Here is a 14531-nt window from a genome sequence, read left to right as displayed (position 1 = left end):
TACTGCTTTTACATTATTAATCAGTTGTATAGTGATGGATGCATTACGCACGTACACACACAAAAGACAGACGAATGAACTCTTTTTGAAAAGTTTATATAAGTCGTTTGATTGTATTACCCTCTGAAATGATTTGCGTTAATAATGCGTCTATGGCTGGTAGATAAAATAACTTTTGTCCAACAATTAGTGATAGTTGATAGTAAAACCAAATGGTTCTTTTACTTATTTATTGCTCAAACTTATTCTGTGTTACAATTGTGAAAATGCCAACAACGAACTTAACACGTTAATTTCACTTAAACTTAAAATTTCCACTTGATCGGAAAAAACTTATTCTTAAAAAATGTGTTGTATATCATTCAAAACTATATGTCACGCTCGGTTTTGTTTTCTTGTACATTGCTGTTTTGTTGCTGTATTTTCTTTTTGTCCAACAATTAGTGATAGTTGATAGTAAAACCAAATGGTTCTTTTACTTATTTATTGCTCAAACTTATTCTGTGTTACAATTGTGAAAATGCCAACAACGAACTTAACACTTTAATTTCACTTAAATTTAAAATTTCCACTTGATCGGAAAAACTTATTCTTAAAAAAATGTGTTGTATATCATTCAAAACTATATGTCACGCTCGGTTTTGTTTTCTTGTACATTGCTGTTTTGTTGCTGTATTTTCTTTTTGGTGTAAAATGAATCACTTTTACGCACACAGTAAAACACACAAACGCATGCATACATGCAAGCAATCACGCTATCTCGAACACAAACGAATTACCTTTTTTTTTAATAGCTTTAAACATGTTTGGTTGTTGTACCTTATGTTTTTTTCTACTATGTTTAATGTTGTTCTGTTTGTTAATATTTTTTTTCTTTGTTTCTTTATATGTATTATATATTCCACAAGATACCGGGACATACACGCACGCTTACACGCGCACACAAAAAAAACACACACGCGCACACACACACGCATACACACAAACGCATGAACGCACTCACACACACACACACACACACACACACAAACACACACACACACACACACACACACACACACACACACACACACACACACACACACACACACACACACACACACACACACACACACACATACCGGTATTGCCAACATGGTGAGGTACACGTTTTGTACAAACGTACCGAGGTCTATGCTTTAGAGTAGATCTATACGGATATGCAATACAAATCTGTAAATAGGATGGGTCATGGATCATATACAACACCTTGTTTGTCAGAAAAAGACTTATTTAAGAAACCAGTATGGCACAATCGTACCGTGGTATATACCTCAGTATGGACACACACGACACACTCATAGTATGGCACAATCGTCCCGTGGTATTTACCTCAGTATGGACACACACGACACACTCATAGTATGTCACAATCGTCCTGTGGTATTTACCTCGGTCTGGACACACACCACACACACTCATAGTATGTCACGATCGTCCTGTGGTATTTACCTCGGTATGGACACACACCACACACACTCATAGTATGTCACGATCGTCCTGTGGTATTTACCTCGGTATGGACACACACCACACACACTCATAGTATGTCACGATCGTCCTGTGGTATTAACCTCAGTATGGACACACACACAGCACACTCATAGTATGTCACGATCGTCCTGTGGTATTTACCTCGGTATGGACACACACACCGCACACTCATAGTATGTCACGATCGTCCCGTGGTATTTACCTCCGTATGGACACACCAACAACAGCTGTCTCTTCAAAGTGTCCCAATGTGAGGAATGACATTATAATGATGCTACAAGAAAAGTTTGATGAGCATCCAACAAGCCGTTCATGAGAAAAAGGAATTTGAAGTTTTTTTCTATATTTAACTGTAGTGGCCCCTACTAAGGGCCAAGTGCGTGCCCCCATCTAATCTTTGAGAAAGGATCTTATAAGAATGCTACAGACCAAGTTTAATGAAGATCCAGCAGGCGGTCGTTTCAATATATTTATATTTAGAGATTAATACCTCTGATAGTATAGAAGATATTTAAAAACGTCCAGTTTTTACACGCAGATAATCGTACCGTGGTATATACCTCAGTATGGACACACACGACACACTCATAGTATGTCACAGTCGTATTGTGGTTTTTACCTCAGTATGGACACACACCTCACACACTCATAGTATGGCACAATTGTACCGTGGTATATACCTCAGTATGGACACACACAGCACACTCATAGTATGGCATAGTATGGCACAATCGTCCCGTGGTATTTACCTCAGAATGGACACTCACCACACACACTCATAGTATGGCACAATCGTACTGTGGTTTTTACCTCAGTATGGACACACACCTCACACACTCATAGTATGGCACAATTGTACCGTGGTTTAAACCTCAGTATGGACACACACAGCACAATCATAGTATGGCATAGTATGGCACAATAGTCCCGTGGTATTTACCTCAGAATGGACACTCACCACACACACTCATAGTATGGCACAATCGTACTGTGGTATATACCTCAGTATGGACACACATGACACACTCATAGTATGTCACAGTCGTATCGTGGTATTTACCTCAGTATGGACACACACCTCACACACTCATAGCATGTTACAATCGTACCGTGGTATTTACCTCATTATGGACACACACACAGCACACTCATAGTATGTTATGTCTATATTCAGATTAATTCCTCTGATAGTTTTGAAGATATTTGAAAATGTCCAGTTTTTACACGCAGACAATAACCTGGCTGTGACAATACTCAAACAGTCGAAGTAAAGAAGAAAAGAAAAATCAAGAGTTCGTATCTTTTATTATTAGGAAGTATTTTAACACGAGTAACAAAAATTAATTAACTATTTGTAAGGAAGTATTTAAACATGAGGAACAAAAAAAACAGCTGTTTTTCTATAGCTTACTTGCATATTAATAATTATGCAATAAGAACTGTCTCATCGCCCTCTACTATTCGAAGTGCTTGTCAGTAGAAAGAGAACTTGTCAATAAAAGGTGAAGGCCATGATGGTAAACAACTATTCCCAATAGTGTGCATGGTTAACAAGAAAACCTGGACTGAAATGATTTTTTTTTCGAAAATCATGATACATGTATTTCTAAGTGGAAAAGGGACCATTACTCCCCAACTTCTTGTCTTCAAGCTAGTAACACCTAGTTTAGTTTGGACAATCCAATAACAACCTTGTCTAAGATTTTAGAGGGTAACATTATGACCAAGTTTCAGCAAGATTGGGACCAAACTGAGAACTTTTCGAGTGTTAACAAGGTTTTTCTATAAATTGACCCAGTGACCTATTTTTTTCTCAAAACAACCCAATGCGGAACTCATCAATAGTAACATTATGACCAAGTTTCATTAAGATTGGGCCAAAATTAACACCAGGAGTGAAAACCACCCCTCCTGCTGGAGCTTGGCAGAATTTTATATGAGCGCAGTCATGGAGAAAGGTCCTTTACTGGAGGTCAATGATAAACTGAGAAAATGTAAGTAGAAAATCTGTTTTGAACTCTGGCATTGAATCCGTCAAACAACATGTGGTACTACATAAAAGACCTAAAGACACCACAGCATTCTTTCAAGTTAACATGCAGCCACAAGTTTCTCAGTGTTATATCCAACATTATTTGATAATGGTTATGGCAATATTTATATCAGTGCAGTCATTCAATAAATCCCTTACGAGAGATTAATTCCTATTGGTAATAAAAAAGTTATTTAAATTCGAACATTTTCCAGCTCAAATGTTTGCCAAAGGGATATAAACACCAATGTGAGCACATTTTAGGAAACCAACAAAGTTTTAGTATCAGAATTGCTCAGAAATATAAAATAAGGCAAAAAGGCATGAGCAAAAATTCTAAAGTGTTAATTGTATGATATATAATATAAGGTAAGCTAATAAACATATATAATAAACATGATCTGTCTAGATTTATCTTTTAAAATAAAAATTTAATGAACTTTTTCAGAATTGCTTAAACAATTATAACAAGTTACTCAAATAATAACTAGAACATTGTTAAACCTTGTTTGAAATAACAAAAAAACACCTAAAAAGAATTACTACTCCATGAAATAAGCTCATACTGAACTGTTTTATAAGTATTTACAGTATTTCTTTCATAAAATGATGATTAATTATCCAGACAGTGTTGTTTCTCTATAGTATTTTTGTCATATATTGATGGTCAATCACCTTAACAGTGCTCAATCTCTACAGCAATCCAATCACACGACAATTATATAATGATGGCCAATAAACCCAATAGTGGTCATACTGTGCAGTAATTCAATCACTGTACATATAATCATTGACGATCAATTAGCATAAAAGTGCCTTTCCTCTGCAGTAATTCAGTCACATAATGAGGATTAAAAGTAGCCTCACAGTACTCATTGATGATCAATTAGCTTAACATTGCTCACACTCTGCAGTAATTCAATCACTGCACATATAATCATTGACGATCACATAATGATGATCAATTAGCCTTACAATGTTTATCCTTTACAGATGATCAATCTTAAAATGATGATCAAGCAAATTCGTTGAATTGATATCCCCCGCCACATACATTTTGTTCAAAGATGGGTGCAAATCAGACGGATGAACATACTGACAGATGGACAGATGGACAACATCAATTTGATATCCCTCCGCCTTTGGCGCAATATAATTATGAGAGAAGGACATACAAGTCAGCGACTATATGCTCTCCCTTGATGGAGCACAAAATCTCTAACCTGTAATTTCTAAGTACAAAGATGTATACATAATTATGGAAAAAATGCTGGTCAGTTTAGGGGTTTAGCGTACGACCTTACATGAAGTATTTGTGTAACCTTGACCCTTGATGTGAATACCTTGATGCATAGTAAAGGAATAACTAAATAATGAAGAATTCAACAAATTTGTGACCTTTGACCTCAATGTGTGACCTTGACCTTAGCCCCTAGGATTATGGGTGTTGAATGTGAAGCACCCCCAGACGATTGAGAACACCCATGGCAAGTTTCGTGGCTCTGGCTCACGTGTTAATGGAAATAAATCTCTAAGCATATATTAAAAAGCATTTTTTCAAGATACAAGAACCATAACTCCGTTATTAACAGATGGTGTACAATACCATTTGGCGTGCATCATCCTCTTATCCATATATATACTCATACCAAGTTTCAATGAAATCCGCCGAAGCAGTTCCAAAGTATGGCTCCGGACACAAAAGTGCCAGACAGACAGACGGACGGAAAACGCCAAAACAATATCCCTCCGCCTATGGCGGGGGATAATAAGCCTTACAGTATTCATTCTTTACAACAATTCAATCACATAATGATTAACAATTAGTCTAATAGTGCTTATCCTTTACAGTAATTCAGTCACATAATGATGATCCATTTCAGTAAATGAGCCTTACATTCTGAATGTTAATATCTTTATGTTTTCCGTTTCTCAGCCATTATCCAATTATGGACAGTGTTCTTAATTTTTTTTCCAGGTGAGGTCCTGAAGAGCTTCATGTTTCCTAGAAACCTTTTCACACTCATCTTTCTGTAGTTCCCTTCTTATTGCTATATTTGTTTTGAACAAAGTTTTAAGTAGCCTGTGCTGATCTTCTGTAAGCTTCACTACTTCTCCTGAAATATATCAAACATTAATTGAATGACAAGTCAAATGATTTGCCTCACAATAAACCTGGAAGCTTTTTTTTTATAGAAAGCCATTTCTGTTTCCCCCTTAATACTTTATAAACATTGGCACACAACAGTTAATGTGAAACAGACCCATTCAATAACATTTTTAAACCTAGCAAGGGCTTGGATAGAGAACACAGACCCGCACACAAAATTTCCCAAACTAACACAGTGGTATTTGCACACAAAAGATGGTTGACAAAAATGGGAAAGTTATCGCATAAAAAAGATGAAACGTAAAATTTAAACTTCAAATGGCTCCTTTTCAACAATAAGTTGGACAAATTTTCTTCACTCTCAATGGGGTTCTGGCCCTTGATGACATAAAACATCCGTTGAAGTTTCAAAAGGATAGAACTTTATATGTAAAGAAACAAGAAATGTGTTTGTCGGAAACACTATGTCCACTTCTGCGCCGCTTTGAATTATTTATTTTTTTACCTTTGACCTTGAAGGATGACATTGACCTATCACCACTCAAAATGTGCAGCTCCATGAGATACACATGCATGCCAAATATGAAGTTGCTATCTTCAATATTGCAAAAGTTATGGCAAAATGTTAAAGATTTTCATTTTTTCTCAAATTCAAGGGGAGATAATTCTGGACTTATAACTCCGATATTGCTCATTTTCAATAGGGTTTGACTCATCATTTATATAAAGACACTGTGCAAGTTAGGAAATGATTGGATGAAAACTGTGGACTTTATTGCGTAAACAAGCCTTATTTCACAATTTTCTCAAATTCAAGGGGAGATAATTCTGGACTTTTTAATCTGATGTAACCCTTTTTCAATAGAGTTCGAGTCCTCATTAATATAAAGACACTGAAGAAGCTTGAAAAGAACCTGATGAAAACTGTGGACTTTATCTCGTAAACAATAAAAAGTCTAACGCACGCACGGACAGCGGAAACCTATTTGTAAAAAACAAGAGATGTGTTTGTCAGAAACACAATGCCCCCTACTCCGCCCCTTTGATACATGTTTTTTGACCTTTGACCTTGAAGGATGACATTGACCTTTCACCACTCAAAATGTGCAGCTCCATTAGATGCACATGCATGCAAAATATCAAGTTGCTATGTGAAGGGACATAGAAGTTATGAGCATTTTTCGAAACCAAAATGCGAAACCAAAACGCAAAGTGTGACGGAAGGACAGACGGACAGACAGATGGACGGACGGTGCGATCACTATATGCCCTCCTTTGGGGGCATAATTATACTACATATATGACATTTACTCTTATTTTAAAGCATTTTCAACTTAACATGTCTAGCTTTCTTTCCACAGTTTTGTTTTAACTATTAACCCTTTACCACTTAGATAAGTATTTTGACACGTTTGAAGTCTCTCAGAAAGTTGAATTTAATCAAATATCTTTCTTACAAGATTCAAATTTTAAAGGCTTTTTTCCAACCCTTAGATATTGATGAGCAGCAAACAGCATTAAACCTGAACAGATTGCGAGTTACTCGCTCGCTGTTCTGGTTTTATGCTGTTTACACTTTGCCATTTTCACTTTGCATCTAAGTGGGAATGGTTAACTATTAAGTAATTCACTAAACCTGTAGCTGTGCTTGAGTCTCTGTCATGAACGTGCTTGGAGGCTGCAGCCAGGCCTTGTGGGAAAACTGATGCTAGTAAATTCTCAGCAAACTGTTCGTAGACGTCTTGTTGTGGTACTAATGCAAAACAAAATAAACATGCATTAGAGACCTTCACACAGTTCATATGCAGCATTCTGGAATAGAACTGGGTTTCATACAATTGCCTAAAGTGTTAAGACATTAGCCTCTGCAGTCCGCACAGTCTAAACTGGGACAACACTTTCTGCCTAAACTAGATGTTTGCTAAGAACAAATTGCCTTTAAAAAAATCCATAAAAGGCGTTCAGTTTCGTCCCTGAATAGCTTGTGCAGTCCACACAGGATATATTGGTACAACACTTTACGCCAATACTGGATTTTCATTAAGAAGAGAAACTCTTAAAACCAAAAAATCCATTTACGCGGAAAGTGTTGTACCAGAATAGCCTGTGTGGACTGCACAAGATATTATTATTTTTTTAAGGATGTTTCTGTGCAAAATGCACATGCGAATCTGGAACAACACTTTACACACAAGTGTAAACTCCAGACAAAGGTGTAGATGATGTACTGCTGTAGAACAAAATCACTACACATACATTAGAGACCCTTACCCAATTAATAATAAAGAAATGGTGTGGAGAATTTCTAAATATACTGGATATCTAAGGTCATAAATAACCAAATGAAAGAAGTACTTTTTTTTAAATCTAAACAAATACAAGGGCTGTTTGTAAAACATGCATGCCCCCCATATGGGCTGTCAGTTGTAGTGGTAGCCATTGTGTGAATACGATTTTGTCACTGTGACCTTGACCTTTGACCTAGTGACCTGAAAATCAATAGGGGTCATCTGCCAGTCATGATCAATGTACCTATAAAGTTTCATGATCCAAGGCGTAAGGATTCTTGAGTTATCATCCGGAAACCATTTTACTTTTTCAAGTCACTGTGACCTTGACCTTTGACCTAGTGACCTGAAAATCAATAGGGGTCATCTGCCAGTCGTTATCAATGTACCTATGAAGTTTCATGATCCTAGGCGTAAGCATTCTTGACTTATCATCCTGAAACCATTTTACTCTTTCGAGTCACTGTGAATTTGACCTAGTAGCCTGAAAATCAATAGGGGTCATCTTCCAGTCATGATAAATGTTCCTATTAAGTTTCATGATCCTAGGCCTAAGCGTTCTTGAGTTATCATCCCGAAACCATTTGGTGGACAGACCGACAGACATAACAAGAGATGTGTTCGTCAGAAACACAATGCCCCCTATTGCGCCGCTTTGAAATAAAAATATTTTTTATCTTTGACCTTGAACTTCCAACACTCAAAATGTGCAGCTTCATGATAACGCCGCTTTGAAATATTTTTTTTTTACCTTTGACCTTGAAAAATGACCTTGACCTTGAACTTCCACCACTCAAAATGTGCAGCTTTATGAGATACACATGCATGCCAATTATCAAGTTGCTATCTTCAATATTGCAAAAGTTATGGCCAACGTTTAAGTTTTTTTCGGACGGACGGACAGACTGACACACTGACAGACTGACGGACGGACAGTTCAACTGCTATATGCCTACCGGGGGCATAAAAAACACTGGTACTGGTCTGTTCTAGGCTATGTTGCAACCTACCATCCAAGCAAGCGGAGGCACACACAGGAAACAGTGCAATTATACAGAGGTACACACCCACACAAAGTCCTCAAGATCGTACTGAGGTATTCACGCATGAAGATGACAAACAGCTGTTAAAGAACAGAGGTACATACATAGCAAGTGCTTAAGTATCTAACCAATGAACCTACCAGTCATGTGCTTGAAAGCGTCATTTATCTGGGGCTTTGACACCTCATCTTGTTTTGAACCGACACTGCAACCCTGATGTAACGCTGCGGTCGGGGATATTGGCACAGCTTCCACATCCTGCTTTGTGTCTAGAAAAAGGAGAAAAAGACACCATGTTAATGTAGACTGTAATGAAGTGATCCAGGTAGTTTGTACTGGTCGTTCTAGGCTATGTTGCAACCTACCATCCAAGCAAGTGGAGGCACACACAGGAAACAGTGCAATTATTCAGAAGTACACACCCACACAAAGTCCTCAAGATCATACTGAGGTATTCACGCATAAAGATGACAAACAGATGTTAAAGAACAGAGGTACATACATAGCAAGTGCTTAAGTAACTAACAAAGGTACCTACCAGTCATGTTCTTGAAAGCGTCATTTATCTGGGGCTTTGACACCTCATCTTGTTTTGAACCGACACTGCAACCCTGGTGTACCGCTGCGGTCGGGGATATTGGCACAGCCTCCACATCCTGCTTTGTGTCTAGAAAAAGGAGAAAAAGACACCATGTTAATGTAGACTGTAATGAAGTGATCCAGGTAGTTTGTACTGGTCTGTTCTAGGCTATGTTGCAACCTACCATCCAAGCAAGCGGAGGCACACACAGGAAACAGTGCAATTATACAGAGGTACACACCCATACCAAGTTCTCAAGATCATACTGAGGTATTCACGCATAAAGATGATGAACAGCTGTTAAAGAACAGAGGTACATACATAGCAAGTGCTAAAGTAACTAACAAAGGTACCTACCAGTCATGTGCTTGAAAGCGTCATTTATCTGGGGCTTTGACACCTCATTTGGTTTTGAACCGACACTGCAACCCTGCTGTACCGCACTGGTCGGGGATGTTGGCACAGCCTTCACATCTTCCTGCACGCCATCTGAAAAGTAGTGAAAAAGACACAGATGTAATACAGACTATAATGAAGTGATCATGGGAGTTCTGTACTGGTCTGGTCAAGGTCATCTGGACTTACACAAAACCTGCCTTCAAACAAACCTTAAGTATACAAGTTTCAGTGCAATAGTAAAGATACTGATGTAGCAAGTGCTAAAGTAACTAACAAAGGTACCTACCAGTGATGTGCTTGAAAGCGTCATTTATCTGGGGCTTTGACACCTCATCTTGTTTGGAACCGACACTGCAACCCTGGTGTACCGCTGCGGTCGGGGATATTGGCACAGCCTCCACATCCTGCTTTGTGTCTAGAAAACGGAGAAAAAGACACCATGTTAATGTAGACTGTAATGAAGTGATCCAGGCAATTTGTACAGGTCTGTTCTAGGCTATATTGCAACCAACCATCCAAGCAAGTGGAGGCACACACAAGAAACAGTGCAATTATACGGAGGTACACACCCATACAAAGTCCTCAAGATCATACTGAGGTATTCACGCATAAAGATGATGAACAGCTGTTGAAGAACAGAGGTACATACATAGCAAGTGCTTAAGTATCTAACCAATGAACCTACCAGTCATGTACTTGAAAGCGTCATTTATCTGGGGCTTTGGCACCTCATCTTGTTTTGAACCGACACTGCAACCCTAATGTACCGCTGCGGTCGGGGATATTGGCACAGCCTCCACATCCTGCTTTGTGTCTAGTAAAAGGAGAAAAATACACTATGTTAATGTACACTGTAATAAAGTGATCCAGGAAGTTTAGCACTGGTCTGGTCTATGCCCTCCAGAGCTACACTAAACATATGGTCAAACAAGAGCTGTCACCATAGGATGACTTAAGCCCCCTTTTTCCACATTTTTGTAAACCTAAACGAGTGTATTTCCTTATTTTTTGAGAGATTTTGACCCATATTTTTGTCCTTAAAGTTTTGAGACAGACAGAATGACAGACAGGCCAAACAAAACCTTAAGAAAGCACTTAGTAGCAAGAAGCAGTGCCATCATACAGAGGTATGCACCCAAAAACAAATTCCCAGAAAGTCACAATACTGTTAAAAGGCAGGACACTTTCTAAGAATTGCATCTCCTAGTGGCATACATTTATAAACATTTAAAAGTTTCAAGGTCAATGCTCTCAAAATAAAATTTAATCTGACAAAAAACAGAACAAAAATTAATAGAAGCGGTAAAATCTACTTATCCTGGACGGACGGGCAGGTCAATCGCTATATGCCTCCGGCATCAGTAGATGCCGGGAGCATAAAAATCTAAAATAAATACAATTGTATCCGAAAAAAATGTCCAATATTTGCCACTGTCTTTTTCCCATACACGGCCGTTCAATTTTCCAGTTTCAAGCAAAGAAAGGGCAAGCTTAAGGGGTAAGGATTGTATTAAAATAAATGGTCAGCTATCTTCGGGTTGTTTTGGATATTTGATTGTGATCCCTTACAAATTACTTAAAGAATAACATTTTGGTGAATACCTCTATCTGTATGTAGTGTGTTTCTAGTGTGTGTGTGTGTTCCTCGTACCTCACAATGTCTGTTTAGTAAATGTTATATTACACATTTTGTTTGTATTCATTTTTTGTACCACAATAACTACAGGCTGTGGTTTTGAACCCATATTAGGCCATACAACCAGTCCGTGGCCTCTGAAAAGGTTGTTACTTCAGTTATGACCAATGAATGATAATTTTGTGAACTGATTTGTTTAAAAAAAATAGAAAAACTGTATGGAGGTGCAAAATCCAATTGATTAAAGATAAAACCATTAACATGAGATATTTCTTTTCTGGCACATAAAAATGGGAGTGGTTCTAGAAATGAGCCGTCCAGTGTTGTTCAAAAAACAACTCAAATTCAAGCTCTTGTGGTTCCAAAATGAGCACCAAAGGCCAAAGTGCAGAGGTGGGTCTGATTATTGTAGTAAATGAGATCATAGACCATGATAATTTGGTCTGAGGTGCTGGCTCTGCTAAACTTCAACACATTTCTGGTCATTATTTCCTCCATGTTTTTTATTCATATATTTATTACCTTTACGATAGACTATGGATACCTCTGTCTGTATGTGTTCAGTTAAGTACATAACATTCTTCTGCGTGCATGTGTGTGCCTGGTACCTCACAGCGTTTTAACATTTTCAGATGTCAATACATACCAACTTTAAGTTTTACTTTATATACTGTGTTTCTAGTGTGTATGTGTGTGTGTGTGCGCGCATTGTACCTCACAATGTCTTTACAGTAAATGTTAGATTACCCGGTACACCTTTAGATTGTATCAATGCACTTTTTGACCACAAAAAGTAAATGCTGTGGGTTTGAACCCTACTTGAGCCTTAAAACCAGTAGGTGGCCTCTGAGGAGTTTGTTGCTTCAGTTATTACTTATTTATTATAATTTTGTGAACTGCTTTATTTAAAAAATATGGGCTGTCCGTTGTAGCGGCAGCCATTATGTGAATACGTTTTTTGTCACTGTGACCTTGACCTTTGACCTAGTGACCTGAAAATCAATAGGGGTCATCTGCGAGTCACGATCAATGTACCTCAGAAGTGTCAGATCCTAGGCAAAAGCGTTCTTGAGTTATCATCCGAAAATCATTTTACTATTTCTGGTCACCGTGACCTTGACCTTTTACCTTGTGACCTCAAAATCAATAGGGGTCATCTGCAAGTCATGATCAATCAACCTATGAAGTTTCATGATCCTAGGCGTATGCGTTCTTGAGTTATCATCCGAAAACCATTTTACTATTTCGGGTCACCGTGACCTTGACCTTTGACCTAGTGACCTCAAAATCAAAAGGGGTCATCTGCTAGTCATTCTTTTTCTTCTTTTTATTGTTCTCTAATTACAGAACATATAAAACATAATGCACAGGTTTTTTTCTCCACTTTTTGAGAAGATAGCCCATGTCTTTGGAATTGGGAATTTTATCGGCATTTTCATGAAATTGGGAAAATAAATTAATTAGCCTTTTTTTCCACATGAAAAGTCCACTGATTAGGGAAATACTAAATTTGATTTCTTTATAATCATTCAAATTAAAAGAACAAAATCATATAATACTTTGTTAGATGTAATTGAATTGAAAATGAGATAAAATACGCATTAGACTCTTTTTTTTTTTGGAAATTGGGAATTTTTTGCCACATTTTGGGAAAAAAGTATACTTTTGGGATTGGGAACATAGCCGAATTTCGGCTATAAAATCAGGCCAAAAAAAACCCTGATGCATAGCGCATCATACATGTAAATACATATGAATACATTTTCGGAAATGAATTCACTCAGCGATTGTTTTCCTTCTTTATAAAGTACCGGTAAACGGCACTTTCCCAATTACGAAAAAACTACAAATTTCCCAATTGCTGTCCCAAAAATTACCAATTTAAGGTAAAAAAAAAAAAAAATTGTTTTGTTTTTGGAAAATGCAACTTTTAGTTAGTTTCCTTTTGCAGCTATATGGCTTGAACCTAGGTAAATATAATATTGACAGTTTGAAAACACTTAGTTTTCAATTTTAAAGTATTTGGGAGCAAAAAATCTAATAAACCAATTTCCCAATTTGAGGTTTTCACGACTCTATTTTTCCCAATTTTGAGGTTTTCACGACTCGATTTTTCCCAATTGGACCGGTACGGGTACTTTTCCAATTGGACAAAGAAAATCGCTGTCACTGTTTTTTAAATAAGACGCGATGTCCCTCTTAACACCGGCGTTAGCAGCACTAAACTGGACGCGTGTAACATATTGCTCCAATTTGTCAAGGAAATTGAAGAACTGACTTCCGCGCGTGTTTTGCTCGCAGAACTGCCTTACGTCGTTGATGCATGTGGTCACACGTTGATTAGATATCATGTTCATTCATGTGTTGTCAGCCTCGTCGTCGGCTTTTGACGACATTATAAAATTAACATGCTACGCACAGACGACAAAGGTGTAATTTACTAATTATCGGCTGTGACGCACAACGCGCAGACGACATAGGTGTAAAAATTACGCTCAGTGTTTTGCAGTTTTGACTTCGGATTAAAGATTGATAATAAGGTGCGAATTATAGTGTTGGGACCGACATAATCACTTCGAATTAACGGTTTATTCGGTTTAACGAAGTTCGGATAAAAAATGAAATTTTACATTGAACAAAGAAGAACCACAATCGGGACCCGAAAAATAATTCGAAATAACGGTGACTTCGGATTATCGGTGTTCGAAATAACGGTGTTGAAGTGTATATAACCTACCGCAGAAACCTCAAACGGGTCCAGACATTTCTATGCACAATATTACCTCGAAAATCTCCTCAAAAACCAAGTCACGAGTCAGTTTGCGGCAGCCATGTTGATTTTCTGCGCATGCGCCCTTGATACCCGTTGACAGCACTAACCAATCTCCACGCAGAGTTGTCGTTCCTTGC

The 14531-nt window shown here is 37.7% G+C and overlaps 1 protein-coding gene across 3 annotated transcripts; it reads right to left on the bottom strand.

The window, feature by feature from the left end:
• Positions 1-2821: 2821 nt before the first annotated feature.
• LOC127882068 (uncharacterized) lies at positions 2822-14531 on the bottom strand. 3 transcript variants are annotated; one of them, XM_052430486.1, is made up of 8 exons: positions 14405-14531; positions 10671-10799; positions 10272-10400; positions 9944-10075; positions 9545-9673; positions 9147-9275; positions 7312-7428; positions 2822-5682 (listed from the first exon to the last, which is right to left on the bottom strand). In XM_052430486.1, the coding sequence occupies exons 2-8, from the start codon at positions 10675-10677 to the stop codon at positions 5528-5530; spliced, it is 798 nt and encodes a 265-aa protein (XP_052286446.1). In that variant the 5' UTR covers positions 10678-10799; positions 14405-14531; the 3' UTR covers positions 2822-5527. The 3 variants fall into 3 exon arrangements, with proteins under 3 accessions (XP_052286446.1, XP_052286448.1, XP_052286447.1); XM_052430488.1 differs by having other exon boundaries at positions 9147-9189; positions 9588-9673; XM_052430487.1 differs by lacking the exon at positions 9545-9673.

This window comes from Dreissena polymorpha, chromosome 5 (assembly GCF_020536995.1).
Source record: "Dreissena polymorpha isolate Duluth1 chromosome 5, UMN_Dpol_1.0, whole genome shotgun sequence".
Classification (NCBI taxonomy): domain Eukaryota; kingdom Metazoa; phylum Mollusca; class Bivalvia; order Myida; family Dreissenidae; genus Dreissena; species Dreissena polymorpha.
The sequence above is the reverse complement of the archived record's forward strand: the minus strand, read 5'-3'. Positions and strand labels throughout refer to the sequence as shown.